This window comes from Necator americanus, chromosome III (assembly GCF_031761385.1).
Source record: "Necator americanus strain Aroian chromosome III, whole genome shotgun sequence".
Taxonomy (NCBI): Eukaryota; Metazoa; Nematoda; class Chromadorea; order Rhabditida; family Ancylostomatidae; genus Necator; species Necator americanus.
The window spans coordinates 10,141,016-10,155,948 of NC_087373.1; the positions used below are offsets into that span (position 1 = coordinate 10,141,016).

At 41.0% G+C, this 14,933-nt stretch overlaps 5 protein-coding genes across 5 annotated transcripts; 2 read left to right on the forward strand and 3 right to left on the reverse strand.

The window, feature by feature from the left end:
• Nucleotides 1-588: 588 nt before the first annotated feature.
• Nucleotides 589-12,397, reverse strand: RB195_009149 (uncharacterized protein; the record flags this gene model as incomplete). The annotated part of the gene is made up of 4 exons (XM_064196003.1): nucleotides 589-723; nucleotides 9,032-9,082; nucleotides 9,148-9,469; nucleotides 12,375-12,397. The coding sequence occupies 4 exons, from the start codon at nucleotides 12,395-12,397 to the stop codon at nucleotides 589-591; spliced, it is 531 nt and encodes a 176-aa protein (XP_064047148.1).
• Nucleotides 3,521-4,811, forward strand: RB195_009150 (uncharacterized protein; the record flags this gene model as incomplete). Its single annotated transcript, XM_064196004.1, has 2 exons — nucleotides 3,521-3,624; nucleotides 4,607-4,811. 2 exons carry the CDS (start codon nucleotides 3,521-3,523, stop codon nucleotides 4,809-4,811), a joined length of 309 nt encoding a protein of 102 aa, XP_064047149.1.
• RB195_009151 (uncharacterized protein) lies at nucleotides 5,902-8,078 on the reverse strand (the record flags this gene model as incomplete). The annotated part of the gene is made up of 3 exons (XM_064196005.1): nucleotides 5,902-5,961; nucleotides 6,170-6,349; nucleotides 8,043-8,078. 3 exons carry the CDS (start codon nucleotides 8,076-8,078, stop codon nucleotides 5,902-5,904), a joined length of 276 nt encoding a protein of 91 aa, XP_064047150.1.
• RB195_009152 (uncharacterized protein) lies at nucleotides 10,079-10,486 on the reverse strand (the record flags this gene model as incomplete). The annotated part of the gene is made up of 1 exon (XM_064196006.1): nucleotides 10,079-10,486. One exon carries the CDS (start codon nucleotides 10,484-10,486, stop codon nucleotides 10,079-10,081), a length of 408 nt encoding a protein of 135 aa, XP_064047151.1.
• A 424-nt stretch (nucleotides 12,398-12,821) lies between the features above and the next one.
• RB195_009153 (uncharacterized protein) lies at nucleotides 12,822-13,778 on the forward strand (the record flags this gene model as incomplete). The annotated part of the gene is made up of 4 exons (XM_013446534.2): nucleotides 12,822-12,945; nucleotides 13,006-13,115; nucleotides 13,449-13,600; nucleotides 13,700-13,778. 4 exons carry the CDS (start codon nucleotides 12,822-12,824, stop codon nucleotides 13,776-13,778), a joined length of 465 nt encoding a protein of 154 aa, XP_013301988.1.
• Between the last annotated feature and the right edge of the window lie 1,155 nt (nucleotides 13,779-14,933).

Sequence of the window (14,933 nt, forward strand, 5' to 3'; positions counted from 1 at the left end):
TTGTCACCACATCTCATCTATCAATGTTCAGTTGTCAGCGAATGAGAGGATAGCGTAGAAATCCTGAGATTTCGGGATCCTACGGTGACAAAAGAAGCGGCAGCCAGCGATAAAACACGAAATTAGAACATTTCGGGTGTGATAAGTTCCAGCTGGAGACAGGTACCTGAATGTGTGGGTGTGGGGGATCAATATAGCGCACGTATCGATGACCTTGTGGTAGCCGACGACGACGAACGACACAAACGCCGTTGAGCTGCGCGACTCCGCGACTCAGCGTCAGAAGTAGCGGAAATTTTTCCTGACCGAAGCTCAACCTATTCAACCGGAATTCTTGCGCGCTGGATATTCAGGATTCTAGCAACTAATGTTATCTCCGCCGAGCCAAAAAAAACCACATCTGGAATGTGGTTAGGATGCATGGTTATCCAAACAACTCAGAACTCACTTTATTTGTTTACGGGGATGTTTATGTTTATGTGGTTATTATCGACCCACGCTGAAAAGCAACGAAACGTTCCTGCGGTTCTCTAGTTTTTTTTTCAAAGCCACATATGAAATTATTGTGAGAAAAACTCCCCCTATGACTTAAGTTGGGGCGGGTGTAGTGCAATCGGTAAGAAGTTCTGCTGTGTCTACATGATCGATCAGAGGTTCGAATCCGCCCCAGTGCTCACCAAGCCTTTCATCCCTCCGGGGTCGATAACTCGGTGCCAAAATTGTCTGAAAAGATGAAAATACTCCCTTGACACATCGGCTAACCACCGCAAGTCATTGTATAGGCTAGTTACACGTTCGTGAACCTCGAACGATTCGGAATTGAAGTGAACGTGGTGGCGCGGGTCCCAAGCGGATTGATTAACGCCTGAGACTTTACGCATCATCCTTTATGCAAGAATAATACAGGTATAAACGAAATTCCTTCGAGGAGAGGTGAGAAGAGGAAAAAGAGGGTTAATCGGCACCTCTTTAACACTGAAAATTTTATATGATGACTATGGATATCACAATAGATAGTTGGTGGAAATTTTTTGTCCGAGCACAAAGTTGACTTGCAAATTCTCCTTTTTTCTGTGAATTTTCGAATAGTCGATATATCATTCCTGGAGTTCTATGATTTATATGCCTGCGTTCGTACTGAATACAAATGAGCACTTGTGCACTTTCGTTTTTCTTCCTCAAGCATCAACACGGGCCAATCCAGAACCTTTTCATCTCTTCGAAGTCAATAAATTGGTCCCAGACTTGTCTGGGAGGATAAAAACATTGACTTAATTCATCAACACGCCCCCGCAAGTGAATCCAAGGCTGCACTCGTTTTGATAAACCTCAAATGATTCAGAGTTGAATTCGAAGGCGAAGGCGCATCGCCAAACCGGCTGAGTAACACCAGACATTTCTTCCTTTTATTGTTTAATTTTCCTTCTCTTCTTTTTTTTCAAATCATAACGACTTCCAGAAAGAACGGGAAAAAGAGCAACAGAAAGGCGTAGACGAATTCTCCTCTAATAATTTCCCGATAACAATATTTTATTCTGAAAGCGAACGTCGTCCGAACGAGCCCCAGCCTATGGTTAGAGCCAGGTCAGCGGGGGTTTCATCGCACTCAGAAGCCGGTTCCAGTGAAAGCCGGGATTCGACGGCGGCGAAAGAAGTGCCCATCTACCTCGAGCAGGGAAATCGTCACAAATTGCTACTAATTATCGTCGGATCCTATACGACCGATGATGAAACTAGTATCTATGGGTGAACGCTTTCAAACTGGTTCTGTAGATCCGATTCTTTTTTTGCAATGGCAACGCTGACAAATGAAATATTCACGATAGAGGAGGAAAAAAGAGTCCGAGAGAACAAAAAGATAAAATTTTCGCGATGAAAACGATGTTAAAATCTGATGTCGCAATTGAGCACCTAAGCAGCAAATCCTTGAGAATTTCCGAAGTTTGAAAGAGTTCATGAAAATAATTAATGAAAGCGATAAATTACTAAAATCGGTACCTTCAAATGATAAATATTTGAAGAAAAATTATAAGGAATAGTAAAAGTAATAAATAGTAAGAAAAATAATAATAAAAAGAAGAATAAAAATAATAAAAGTGATTGGAAAAATGATAGTAGTAAATAATAATAAAAATAATAATAATAATAATAATAAAAATAATAATAATAATAATAATAATAATAATAATAATAATAATAATAATAATAATAATAATAATAATAATAATTACAAGATAAAAAGTCAAAACCTATCTTTCAGCGAGTGCTTTCAACCTTTCTGGAGTTTTCTGGTGCGAACCGTGGAAAATACTCCTATACTGAGGTGAATAATCATTTTAATGGCCATAGAGAGCGATGAGGACGAGCGGTTCTCCGTCTTCACCTCAGAAAAAACCATCGACCTCAATAGTGCACACACACACATAAAGTGGCCCTGTTGTGGTAATAGCAGGCAATCATCAAACAGGTAGAAAGGGCATTGACGCTGTGTAGAAAGAATTTACACCTCATTACCACAGGATGTGTTGATCCAAGAAAAATAGGAAGGGGTTCAGGGAATATGTGCTAGCCAGGAATTTTCGGATCCATATCGGTATGTAGCCTCCAAGATCAATTACAGTTTTTAAAGGAAAAGTGTGAGACAAACGAAAAAGTGCAAAACAAAAATGTGGATATGGGAAGATTTCCTAAAGATAGCTTCATATTTTTCGGAAATACACCAGTAATCCTGACACACAGACACAGTTTCAATGATGTCAGTGAGGCTAAAATTCTTGAAACGGAAAAGTTCTTTGCCGTTGTTTTGCTGCTTCCAAGTGAGCGATGATCGGTTAACGGGAAAATGTTGATCGAAAGGAAAGGAAGTACTGAGCGGAACTTCTCATCCTCTGCATGGATTTTTCCACCCGAAAACGAAGATTTTTCAGCTAGTCTTTTTTTTTAAGAAAAACAGGACGGAAATGTCGACGTTAGGATATTTCTGGTCACTCTTGACACCTTTACTGTGTGTTTTACTCGAGTAAGATCAGGCATAACTGCAACATTCATAATCTCAAATGATTGTTTTCTGCACCTCATCCTCCGTGGGAAAATAAAGGTATCATGTCAGCGTTAATTGAGTTTTTGATTCTTTTGAGTACTAAATCACCTTTGGGCCGGAATCGTACACTGGGCTAACCCCTAACCCCTGTACATATTCTGTTTGTTCCTTTTTTCACTATTTATTTCCTGTATTTGTTTGTATTGATAATTGGCATATTCTTTTGGCATGCTATTGAGCGTAATAAACAAATAGATAAATAAAGAAATGATTTTAAAAAAGTAGTAAGCAATACATAAAGTGTGTGTGTCTGGCGTTAATCAATCCACGTGGGATGCGCCCCCCACGTTCACTTCAATTCAGAATCGTTCGAGGTTTACGAACGGTAGCTGGCCTACACAATGACTTGCGGTGGCTGTGTCCAGTCAGTGTTTTTATCCTCCCAGACAAGTCAGGTACCAATTTATCGACCCCGGAGGGATGAAAGGCTTCGTGAACACTACTGCCTGCGGATTCGAACCTCCGATCGATCGTGCAGGAAGCGGAACCTCTAACCGCTACACTACACCCGCCCTAAGCAATAGGTACTAATATTATTATAAGTATAACCCAAAATAGTGCTCTCTTTATGGAAAAATATCATCATAAGGGAGATAAGAATGAGTTGGAGCCGCTATCTAATTATGATGATTATATCGAGTTCAGATTCTGATGAGTTCAGATTAGATCTAGTTCAAATGAATTGTCGTGCAAAAAAAAAAAATAGAGGATACGAAAAAAGAGCTGGACGAATCCAAAAAAGGCTGTATGTATTTTTTTAGGATGAGAGGGGAATTTTCCAAGTAATTCCAGACAGTATAACGCTTTTCTAATAAAATTTTCTACAAGTAAAGGAAACCACTCACTGTATATCTAAAACTCGTCTCATAGGACGGATTTATGTAAAAACTGGAGACAAAACATCCTTTTCGAATAAATATACTGTAAATGTGTGTAATGTACTAATAATGCCCAGAGTTCTGGTGGTAATTAGCGCTACATTTAATTAATATCTTCCATATGTCTTGCACGATGTCGAACATATGTCTTGCTCATATGAATGAATAAAAAATAGATAAATTTTAAAAAAAATACGATAGAAAACGGTTAGAAAAGAGAGAACAAATAACTCCTGCGAAATACTTTTACCTATCTTGGGATTTTTTGTTGAATTTTCTGAGAAAATTCGACAAGAGAGGGTGATGAAGGATTTGAAGGTGAACAAATAGATGGTTTATTGTTTTCTATTCTACTCTCATATTTCCTACTCCTTTCTATCTCTGATATTGATTTTTTCTAAGAATCAATCGATAGCTTGTCAAATATCGAAGAAGGTGCTGTTCGTGTGCAAATATAATAGCAAACAAAGGTGAACAGAGAAAAAAGATGGGCCGGGAAGAGCCAGAACAGAGATCTATTCAGCATCGCGATCAATAAATATAGGTCAATATAAACATAGATCATGGAAGTGATCAATACTTGGTCCTAAAAAATAAGAAGATGTAAAGGCGAAGATTGTTGTTGCAGGTTAGAGGTGTATCGTAACCGAATCGGTAGAGAACTTGAGTCGATCGATAGAAGACCGGTTAACGACGAGTGTGAAAGGATAGGAGGGGGAGGCCCAATGAGGACGTTGAGCGCCGCCGGTGGATCAGCAAATACCGACCGATCTCGTCACTCATCCGACAAATCACCGACCGAGATTGTCACTCATTCACTCACCGCTGCGTAGTAATTGCTCGAAACAAAAGTCTCATATTACATCTTTTTTTTGCTCTAGAGGGTTAAATGTTTTTTTGGAATACATTTTCCTGAGGTGGTTAAGCCCATATTCAAATTCAACTACTAGTTTGACAAGAAAAGTTGTCCTTTTTTTTTTCTTTTTTTCTTTCTTCTTTACATTTTTATTCAACATACAACAGAGTTCATCGTCCTGTAAAAAATGGTAGTATTGTAAGAGAAAAATGTAAAAAACCGACATCGTGCTTGAAGTTCAGGAAGGGTAGGTTGTTTTCTAAACATATATATATATAAAATAATAATAATAAAATATATTTAAAAAATTAAATTAAAATTTTAAAAATTTAAAAATAATAAAAAATATACCTTTTACAGAGAAGCTTCGAGTATATTCTACAACTACCACATGATACATCATGGGTATCGATCAAGAATTGAAGGTTCTGGATTTTTCCACAAAAAAAAACTTGACAAGACTTTCTTATCAACCTAATATAGCAGTGCGACTTTTAACCTCCACGATACCGAAATGGAGTTAAACGAATATATTTTGCGTGCAGTAGTATATATTAATGGATATAAAACATTGCTAGTATTAAAACAAATTGAGAGAGTGGAAGAAGAAGATCTAGGGGAAAAAAACGTGGAAAATGTTGCGAATGGACAAAATTTTTCTAAATGCTATGATTATTCACCGCCTATTCGGCCTATGAATAACAACGATTAGCATGAATAATCGAATCAAAGAATTCCATTAAAAGCAACCAATCATGAAATTGAAGATGTTGAGATTTTTCACCAAAATGATAGCGTTAGGAGTGTAGATGACCACGGGTGCGATTGGTTCCGCTCAAACTCTCCTTCTGCCCTCTGATTCCCTTGAAAAACAGCGTCGCGACGGCATTGTCGATCGAATTTCACTACAAAACACCTAACAACGTGTCACGTATGCAACCACGTGCAGGTATACGCGCGGTGTTGTGTCAGTGGTGGGTGGGTATTCGTGATCTACGTCGCTAACCCAACCTTTCCCCAGAGAAATCTTTAAATCGGCCGTTTCGCGGTAAACTGCCTTCATTATCTTATATGACATTCATATAGTCGTCGTTCAGCAGAACCATCAGCATACACCTCATTTTGTCCTAGACAAGTCATAGTTACTTAGATACTTAAGTGAGCCGTCTTCAATGGATATGCGGGCCCTTGTATCTTTTTTAGTCATTTCCTTCTCCTGCCATTGTCATCCAAGACGTTAAGCAAGTAATAAACGAAAAAAAAATTCTCTGTAGAAGTTAAAAAAAAGAATAAGAGGAATGTCGATTTAATCGGAGCTTTTAACGAAGAAGCAACCACACTGGATAACAGAGATCTCTTCTTTATTGAGTGGTGTATAAGATAATGTGGCAGGGTAGCGCAGTCGGTAAGAGGTTCCGCTGTGGCTGCACGATGATCGGTCGGAGGTTCAATTCCGCTCCAGTGCGAACTAAGCCTTTCATCCCTCCAGGGTCGATAACTTGGTGCCAAATTTGTCTGAAAGGATGAAAATACTGGCTTGACACATCGGCTAGACTCTGCAATCCGTTGTATAGACCAGTTACACGTTCGTAAACCTCAAACGATTCTGAGTTGAGGTGAACGTGGAAGCGCATCCCAAGCGGATTGACTAGCGCCAGATACTTTACACTTTATCACTTTATTATTATTGAGGTTTACGATTGCTATTGAGTTGTCCCAGTGGTTTCTTCCCATGGTCGTCAACACTTTAAAGGCATCACCCCACGAATCTGAGGTGATGCAGATTTCAGGTGGAGTATTCTTATAAGGGATAGTAGATTATGGAGAGGAGGGTTATTCCGTCCATTTCTTCCTAATTGCCGTAAAATCGCACAAGGCTGGCGCGCTCCAGTCGAACTCCCTGTGTAAAATAGTGCGCCAGAACGCCCGAAGCCGTTTCTTCCGGGCCGTTTTTTACGTAAATTAGGAAGAAATGAACGGAATCATCCATCTTTCCATAATCTAAAATCCCGTATACGAATAATAATACTAATACTGAAACCCGTACGACCTCAGATTCGTGGAGTGATGCCTTTAATCCATAACAGCCTACCTCCTAGCCCAATCAACAATCTATCACACCTACACGCGACGGGTATTGGCTATTCTGCTAATCATTTTGTTGATTGGAATATCTTTACTGTAGAATAAAAAATCAAAATACAAGGAAAGTAGGAAAGAAGTTCAGTGGACAACCTAGTATGTAGTACCATTTCTATTAAATGGACTATTGTCCAGCTATCAAACTGTTTCGACAATATGCTTTATACCAATTTTTGTACCAAAAGCGATGACTACGGTCACCAGCTGGGCTTCAGGAATTCTCCATAAATTCTCCATAAATTATTTAATTATTCTAGGTGGCTATGCATGTTCGTCATAGCAAAAAGAAAGAGCTCATAGAGAGTTTGTTTTGTATGTGATAAATTTGAATTTTATAACAAAGAAGCCAATTCAGCGGGCATATAATTCTGCGATAGGAATCTGCTATTTTAAATAGAAGCAATTGAAAGAAATCATAACAAAGCGGGGGAAAAACAGCAAATTTGCAAACGCTGCGCAAAATTATTCGCATTCCACGGTTGTCGTTGTAGAGGGAAGAAATGATAAGAAACAAATGTCAAATCGTTTTGCACTCTCGTTTCTAAAAAAAATATTTAAGATTTGTTGTAAAAAGTGAGATTGAGAGCGGATAGGTTAAAAAGAAATTGTGATATGTATATAGTTTCATAGGGGCGGGTGTAGCGCAGTCAGTTTGAGGTCCGCTTTAGCCGAACGGTCGATGGTTCGAGATCGACGTAGTGCCGACCAAGCCTTTCATCCTTCCGTGGTCAATAAATTGGTACCAGACTTGTCTGGGAGGATAAAAACACTGAGTTGATCATCAGCTGGCCCCAGCAAATCATTGTCTAGGCCAACACGCGTTCCAAAACCTCAACGATTACGAATTCCGGAAAAACGTGTTGGCGCATCCCAAGTGGATTATCCTTTTTTATGGTTTCTTATACTTACAAGACGAAAACTTTGAAGACGTTTCCTCTCTCGTAATCGCAAAATAAAAGCAAAACAAAGATCATAGATATATGTATATATGCAAATAATGATGGCAATCATAATAAATGTGAGTACGAGCAAATCGTCCATGCCACATTGATGAGTAATCGAAAACCTGATTCGTCGTGGAACGCCGGAAAACTTTCTCCATTGTAATACGAGTAACGTTAATTTCGAGTAGTTTTGATGAATAAGTTGATTTTTGATTTTGGTTAGACGTTTCAGCCATTTATATAGTTAAATTTTTCTCTCGTATTAATGCTAGTTTTATACTAGTGTGCCTGTGTGGTTTTTTTTAGAACCTTAATTTTTTTTAAGAACCTTTATTAGCTTGACACTTCGCCTGCATCTGCAGAGGCTTAGTGTTCCACCGGATGTGCGCCTTAGTCATCCTTATTGTTCTTCCTGACCAGGTCACTTTGCTGTCATCAATGAATTGTCCAAATTGAATGGTGTTCTGTTTGTGTAGGTGACTCTTCTTATGTCTTCTATTCGTTTTTATTTTGCGATTACGAGAGAGGTAACGTCTTCAAAGTTTCCGACCTTAGAGGTGCATGAAACCATATACATATCAATATTTTTTTAATTTTTGATTCGCTCTCAACATCGCTCACTTTTTATCAACAAAACTAAAATATTTATTAGAAACGAGCGAAATGACCTTCCTTATTTCTTCCTTCTACAATCTTATGAACCGAAAGTTCTATATTTGAGAACTCTAATCTACTATATGGACTATGTCGTTGTGTTGGAGTCAAAAGTCTCTGGAGAAACCTGACGAAAAACCAGAAAAAACGCATTGAAAAAAAAATTGCTCCGAAATGTCTAGCAGCGGCTGAAAATTACCTAATTGCGCACTTCCATGGATTACTTCCTCCATCTTCTCGAGGTCTTTATCAGGAACTTCTGGAACTTCTCATTTAATTATTAATTATATTCTCAAATTCAGGGGCGGGTGTGGTGTAGCGGTTAGAGGTTCCGCTTCCTGCACGATCGATCGGAGGTTCGAGTGCTCAACAAGTCTTTCATCCCTCCGGATTCGATAAATTGGTACCAGATTTGTCTGGGACTAAAAAAACATTTACTTTAAACATCGACATATACCCCTACTCCCCCTCCCAAGTCATTGTATAGGCCAGGAACACGTTCGTAAACCTGAAACGATTCTGAATAGAAGTGAACGCGGCAGCGAACCCAAAGCGGTTTGATTATCCAGTTACCTTATCCTTTAAAGGCATCATCCCACGAATCTGAGGTGGTACGGATTTCAGGTGGAGTATTCTTATACGAGTACTAATGCTGCCCACGCTGGTATCATCCTTCTGCTCTAGTTCTTTCTTCAAGTCGTTTTCCATATTCATAGAACGTCCGAGATATACATATGAAGAAGTTTCCACGATTTGGGAGCCTTCAAGTTGTACTCCTTCGTCCTCGCAGTAGGACTTCTTCATGAACTGTATCTTCGTTCTGTTTATTCGCAGTCCTATTCTCTTACCTGTTTCGTTCAGTTCTTTGAGCATCGTTCCTGCTTCATTGGTGCTACTCGAAAAGAAAACGATGTCGCCCGCCAAGCGAAGACTGGAGAGGAATCTTCCATCAACACATATGCCCCTTCCTTCCCAAGAAAGTATTTTCATTATCCATTGCGATGCAGCCGTGAACAGTTTTTCCAATAGGTATGGTGAGAGAGCAGCGAAAAAGCTGCATCTTCGTGGTGCATCAATCGTAGCAATTGGCTAATGTCCTCATACGACGCGTCCACGCCTTGATCGTCCAGCGCTGACAGTATTGTCTTCGTTTCTACGCTGTCGAAGGTTTTATAATAGTCGACGAAGGTTAGAACAAGGGGCAGGCGGTATTCTCGGCAAACCTCTATGACCCTCGACAAGGTGTGGCCGTGGTCTGGATGTGGTCCGACCAGCTGAACCCCTGACAGAATCCAGCTTGCTCTTGAGGATGGGCTTCATCCAGCGTCCTAGATATGCGCATGAGGATGATCTTAGTGAATAATTTGTATAACACACTCAGCAAGCATATCGGTTCCAAAAGTCCCCTCGGTCACCTTTCTTATGGATAAGAACGGTTCGCCAGGTCTTCCAGTGGTCTGGGATCTTTCTTTCTGAAGATAGGACGTCATATGCGCTGGTATGATTACATGAAGTTGATGGCCACCAGCCGAAGAGAGTCTGCTGATATAAAATCAGGGCCGAAGGCTGTGCCAGGTTCTATGCTCTTGATAGCGACGCGTGCTTCCGAAGGGAGAATCCGCGGTGGAACTCCACCAGCGGAGATGATCGGGCTTGACGCAGGAGTTGATGAACGAAAAAGGTTGGTATAGAACCTCTTTTCGTCTTCGGTGAGCAAAGCTGCTAGCGAAATATTATAGTCGCAGAGATCCCTGCGACACTTCTTTAGACTCGTTTTTCTTTGTGCTGCTTCTAGAATCTTCTGCTGTCTGTATTTCGAAAAATCCTCCTGCATCGCTTTCCTGCAGCTAGTGCTGTCGTGCGCGGCTTCGAGACCACGATCAGCACAGGCTCGTAAATCTCTGAGCAGCATGTCGTAGTCCAGGTTTGGGTCCTTTTCGATGAGCCAGTCACCTTACGTCAAGGAGTCCTCGAGTATGCAGCCGTCGCTTACGATTTCTCTCCTCCTTTGTTGCCGATAGCAGATGTTCTTTTCCATCGTGTGGCTGTCGTATTTTTGTATGAAGGAGACGGTGATCAGAACCACTACAAAAGGATGGTACTGTTGAGAAGTCAAGTAGACATCATCTCCGGCAGGCGAGTATGTGATCGACCACGAGTTGCGCTCTTGGGCGGCTCCCATGTCCACCGACGATGATCTTTCTTCATGAAAAGAGAATTACCGGGAAAGAGGCGAGCGGCGGACAACAGCCCGGCGAGATGATTGTCATTTTCATTCGCTTCCCTAGTCCAAATCTATCAATCCTGTATTTCTCTTCTATAGCCTTTCCTGGTTTTTCTTTGAAATCTCTAACAACCAATTTCTCTCTCTCTCTCTAACAACGAATTTGAAATCTCTAACAACGACTTCTCGTTGCGGATCACTTCTTCCAGCTCCTCGTAAAAGGCGTCCAATTCGTAATCATCAGATGCTGATGTTGGTTCATGGGGGGTTTTTGGCGCAGAGGGTGAAGGCGAAGAATTGCCAGACAAGATGGACGACAAATGAGTGCACAACAAAACCAACACCGCCTACATTTCGCGACGGAACCTTCTCTCCACAAATGGCGAGTGTACAGTCATTCATCTGTCGTACGTCGCTCCTACTGCACTTCGTCTCCTGCAGAGCAATCATGTGAAATTTGATACGCTCTGCAGCTCCGAGAAAGGCATGCAGGTCAGCGTCTGTGGACACTGTTTCTCGAGTTGTAAGTACACAGTCTGAGACAGTCTCCGTGACGAGTCGTGCGTGTGTCGCCTTGGTGCGAAATCAAAGACGTCCTGAGCAATCTGAGATTTGAACACCTCTCACCGGTCGCCATACCGTCCGACGTCTGAGGCGGCAGGGCCCAGTGTGCACGATACTGAGGCAGTGAATATGCTGCTATGCTTTCACCACAGGTCGTCGCCCAACCTATGTGGATGAGGGAACCACCTTGCGAGATCTTGTTAAGATGGTAGTGAATCTTAGCAGTAGTTTACTCTTAGCCAGGTTTCCGATGCCGAGAAGAACGTCGGAACGTCGGATTTGTCGAACTCCTCAGCTTAGGAGACCTTGCTGGAGGACGAACCTCCTCTTTGCATCGCAGTTCGACGCCCAGAGTCACTTCCACACCACTTTGAGGCGATAAACCGTTGTGGAGGAACACCAGGCACTTTATCCTTAATCGTCTAAATAGCGTGTTGTTGGAGACGGCCTTCCTGTCTCGTCACATTCACCATCGTACGAAGAGTCAAGCACATTTGTCGAAAGAAAACCAAGAGAACTTTGTACTTCTTTAATCTGTATAAGATTCACGCGCGCCTGTACACTTTAAGCCCACCTACGGCGTAATTTGTCATTTGTAAACATCAATACCGACAAAAGAAACGTTGTTCTGCTCGTACTCTCAGTGTAGGGAAGATGACCCTCTGTTCTGTGCTTACCAGTCACCATTGTGCGACCTCGTGTGTAGCGTAAGAAATAATCAACACACTATCGATTAGCACCAGTGTCATGTGTCGTTCCTGATATACGACATTGGATCCTGGCGGTGGTCCGCGCACACGGACGTTATTCTTTAGCGAAAGCCGTGAGATGGTCAGAGTCTCACATATTTTCCAATCACGATTAATCCGTATGTTCTTTGTTCTGTTTTTGTCGAACTCGTACAACATATACGGACATACGTGACGAGTTCCTCGATTTCCTTTGCTGCATCTCGCAGATTTTATCCAACGTCATTTTATCCAACTTGGCGCCAGCGGACACGTTTCGTGACCTTGCTTTAGCGCTCATCCGCATGATTTCGTCGTAGATACTTCGTCATCACTATTTCTCTCATATCGATAAGAGTTTCTCAATATTGCTCGGAGTTCGTGATTTCGTCATCGAAGTTCCTCCTCCATTGACAAGAGTTCCTCGATGTTTCGCAGATTTCGATTTCGGTGCTTTTCTCTTGCATCACGTGATATTTTCGTATTTAAGTGGGAGGAACGTTTGTCATCAAAGCATTCTCCACTCAGATGCTTAGCTTAAATGTAATATCTATGCCGTTACATCCTTAGTTTAGCTGTTCTATAACTCTTCGGACAGTGTATACGGTTGTTGCTCATATTTATGTTTGTGATGATGCGAATATAACTTCTTCTTCTTTCTTTTCGTTTCTTCTTCTTAGCATATAGCTATTTAATTCTCCAAGAAATAATTCTTGTTGTTTCTCAGAAAAATGGTCCGTCGACGAACTGCTTCGCCAAGACCTTCTGCTCCTGTTCGTTCTTCACCACCACCAACTATGCGATCTGCTCCTGCTCCAGCTCCCGCTCCAATGTCATCAATGCCGGCTAGAACAGGTATTTTCCATTTATCTATTGACTGGATCCAAAGCTCTCTTATTTTCCTGGTTGTTTTAGCTGCTCCTCCAATGGGAGCTCCTCATCCAGCTCCGGCTGCTCCAGCTCAGCCTGGATTGATGGCTCAAATGGCAGCAACTGCGGGAGGTGTTGCTATAGGAAGTGCTGTTGTGAGTTATTTTTACAATTTTTGGTTTGTCTGGACAGATACAAAATGTAGAAAAGTATCATTGCTTTTAATGCTTTGGGAAATTTTGCATCATTTTTCTCTTCTCCTTAGAAGAAACGCGGCTTCGTATCATTGCCTAAGCACTGCGTACAGTGAACCACCCAAAATCGACCAGAAAGGTTTTTCGAATGAGTGTTTTATATTCTATTTTAAAAAAAAAGCTCAACGAGAAGGTAGAACTTTCTGTGATAAAGTAAGGTTAGAAGAAAATCTTGACAAATGACAAAGAAAGTTGCGAGTTGCAAGTTGCGCCTTTCAATGTTCTGGCTTTCAGGGTCATGCTGTTGGTAGCATGTTCACAGGAGGCGGTGGACATTCTGCAGAAGCTGCTCCTGCTCAAGCAGCACCAGCTCCAGCAGCTGCTGCCCCTCAAGGACAAGCATACAGTCAGCCTTGTGAATTCGAATGGAAACAGTTCATTGAATGGTGAGTTTCCTCCCTCCTTTTATTTTTCGTTAATGCTTTAAAAATTTTTATCTTAATAATAATCTTTGTTGTATCTTTGTTTGTTATATATATTTGTAGCACTCAAAACCAATCGGATGTGTCTCTTTGCAACGGATTCAACGAAGCTTTCAAACAGTGCAAGGCACGTTATGCTTAATAACACTGAACACTCACTGATATTGCTGCGTTTGTCTCCATCTTGTGTGTTCTACTCCAGAAGTTTGTCATTTTTGATGAATGAATAAGTACACGGCACGTTGCTCTTTAGTTATTCATTGTCGTTGAAGTCTTATCTAGTGTTTTTGAACGAATTTAGACTAGGCCTGAATTCTGTTATAGATTCGTCTGTTGAGTGATGAATAAAATATGATAGCCATTTGGGAAACTTTATATTGATTGTACTCATGTGGCGTTGATTGAAAGGATGCCTTAGCAGCGCTTCAAGATGGTAGAGACGGTAGCCAAAATAGTGTCATAGTCAGGGTGAACGAATATGCACTATTTGAATTATTCGATAGCAGCTAGTGAACGAGTACACCTTTGTTCTTGAACTAAGGTCTTAAATATATGCTTTTACCTTAGGTGAAGCAAATATTCGGGAAAGACTATTGCTTTGTTCTAAGCTCTTCTGAGGTGACCTTTTGTGCAAGGGCTAAATTTTCAAAGTGAAGCTGCGACATGCGAAACATTACTAGACATTTCTAGGGAGTATTTTGTGTTGTCAGTCAGAATTTCCTGATTAGTTACGATATTAGATCGATTTTTACTGTTAAATGGTGAACACGTGTTCTCCTCTTTTATTAGTTAGTAGTAGGCTATATTAGTTCTAAGCTTCTGTTCACAATGAATACAAGCTGAACAAATACAGTTATTATTCCATGCGTTAAGCGCCACAGTTCGATTCTAAAGGAAGTGTTCAGAAGCGTTCCGTCCGATTTGTTCTGTCCAAAACCAAAGCTCAACGCCTAATCATTCGGTGGACAGTTTTTTTCTCGCAAAGCGAGAAGGTCGCGCTCAGACCTTCTCGGATATCGATCGTTCCGACCGCCGATCGCATTAACAGGCAGTTGCTCGGGTGCATTGGTCCTTTCATCAGGCTCCGTTAACTCCGTTATTGAACAAAGATGCGCTAGGCTCAAATCAATCAACGGATCACACGTTTTGGCACTCTTCAACTCTCTTATCATGTCGGATGTGCTTTTAGTAGGGAACTGGAGTTCTTTTGGAATTTCACTTCTAAAAAATCATATTATATAAACTTTACAAACTTCTAACCACGTGGATCTCGTGACCATCGGAACAATTGCCATCC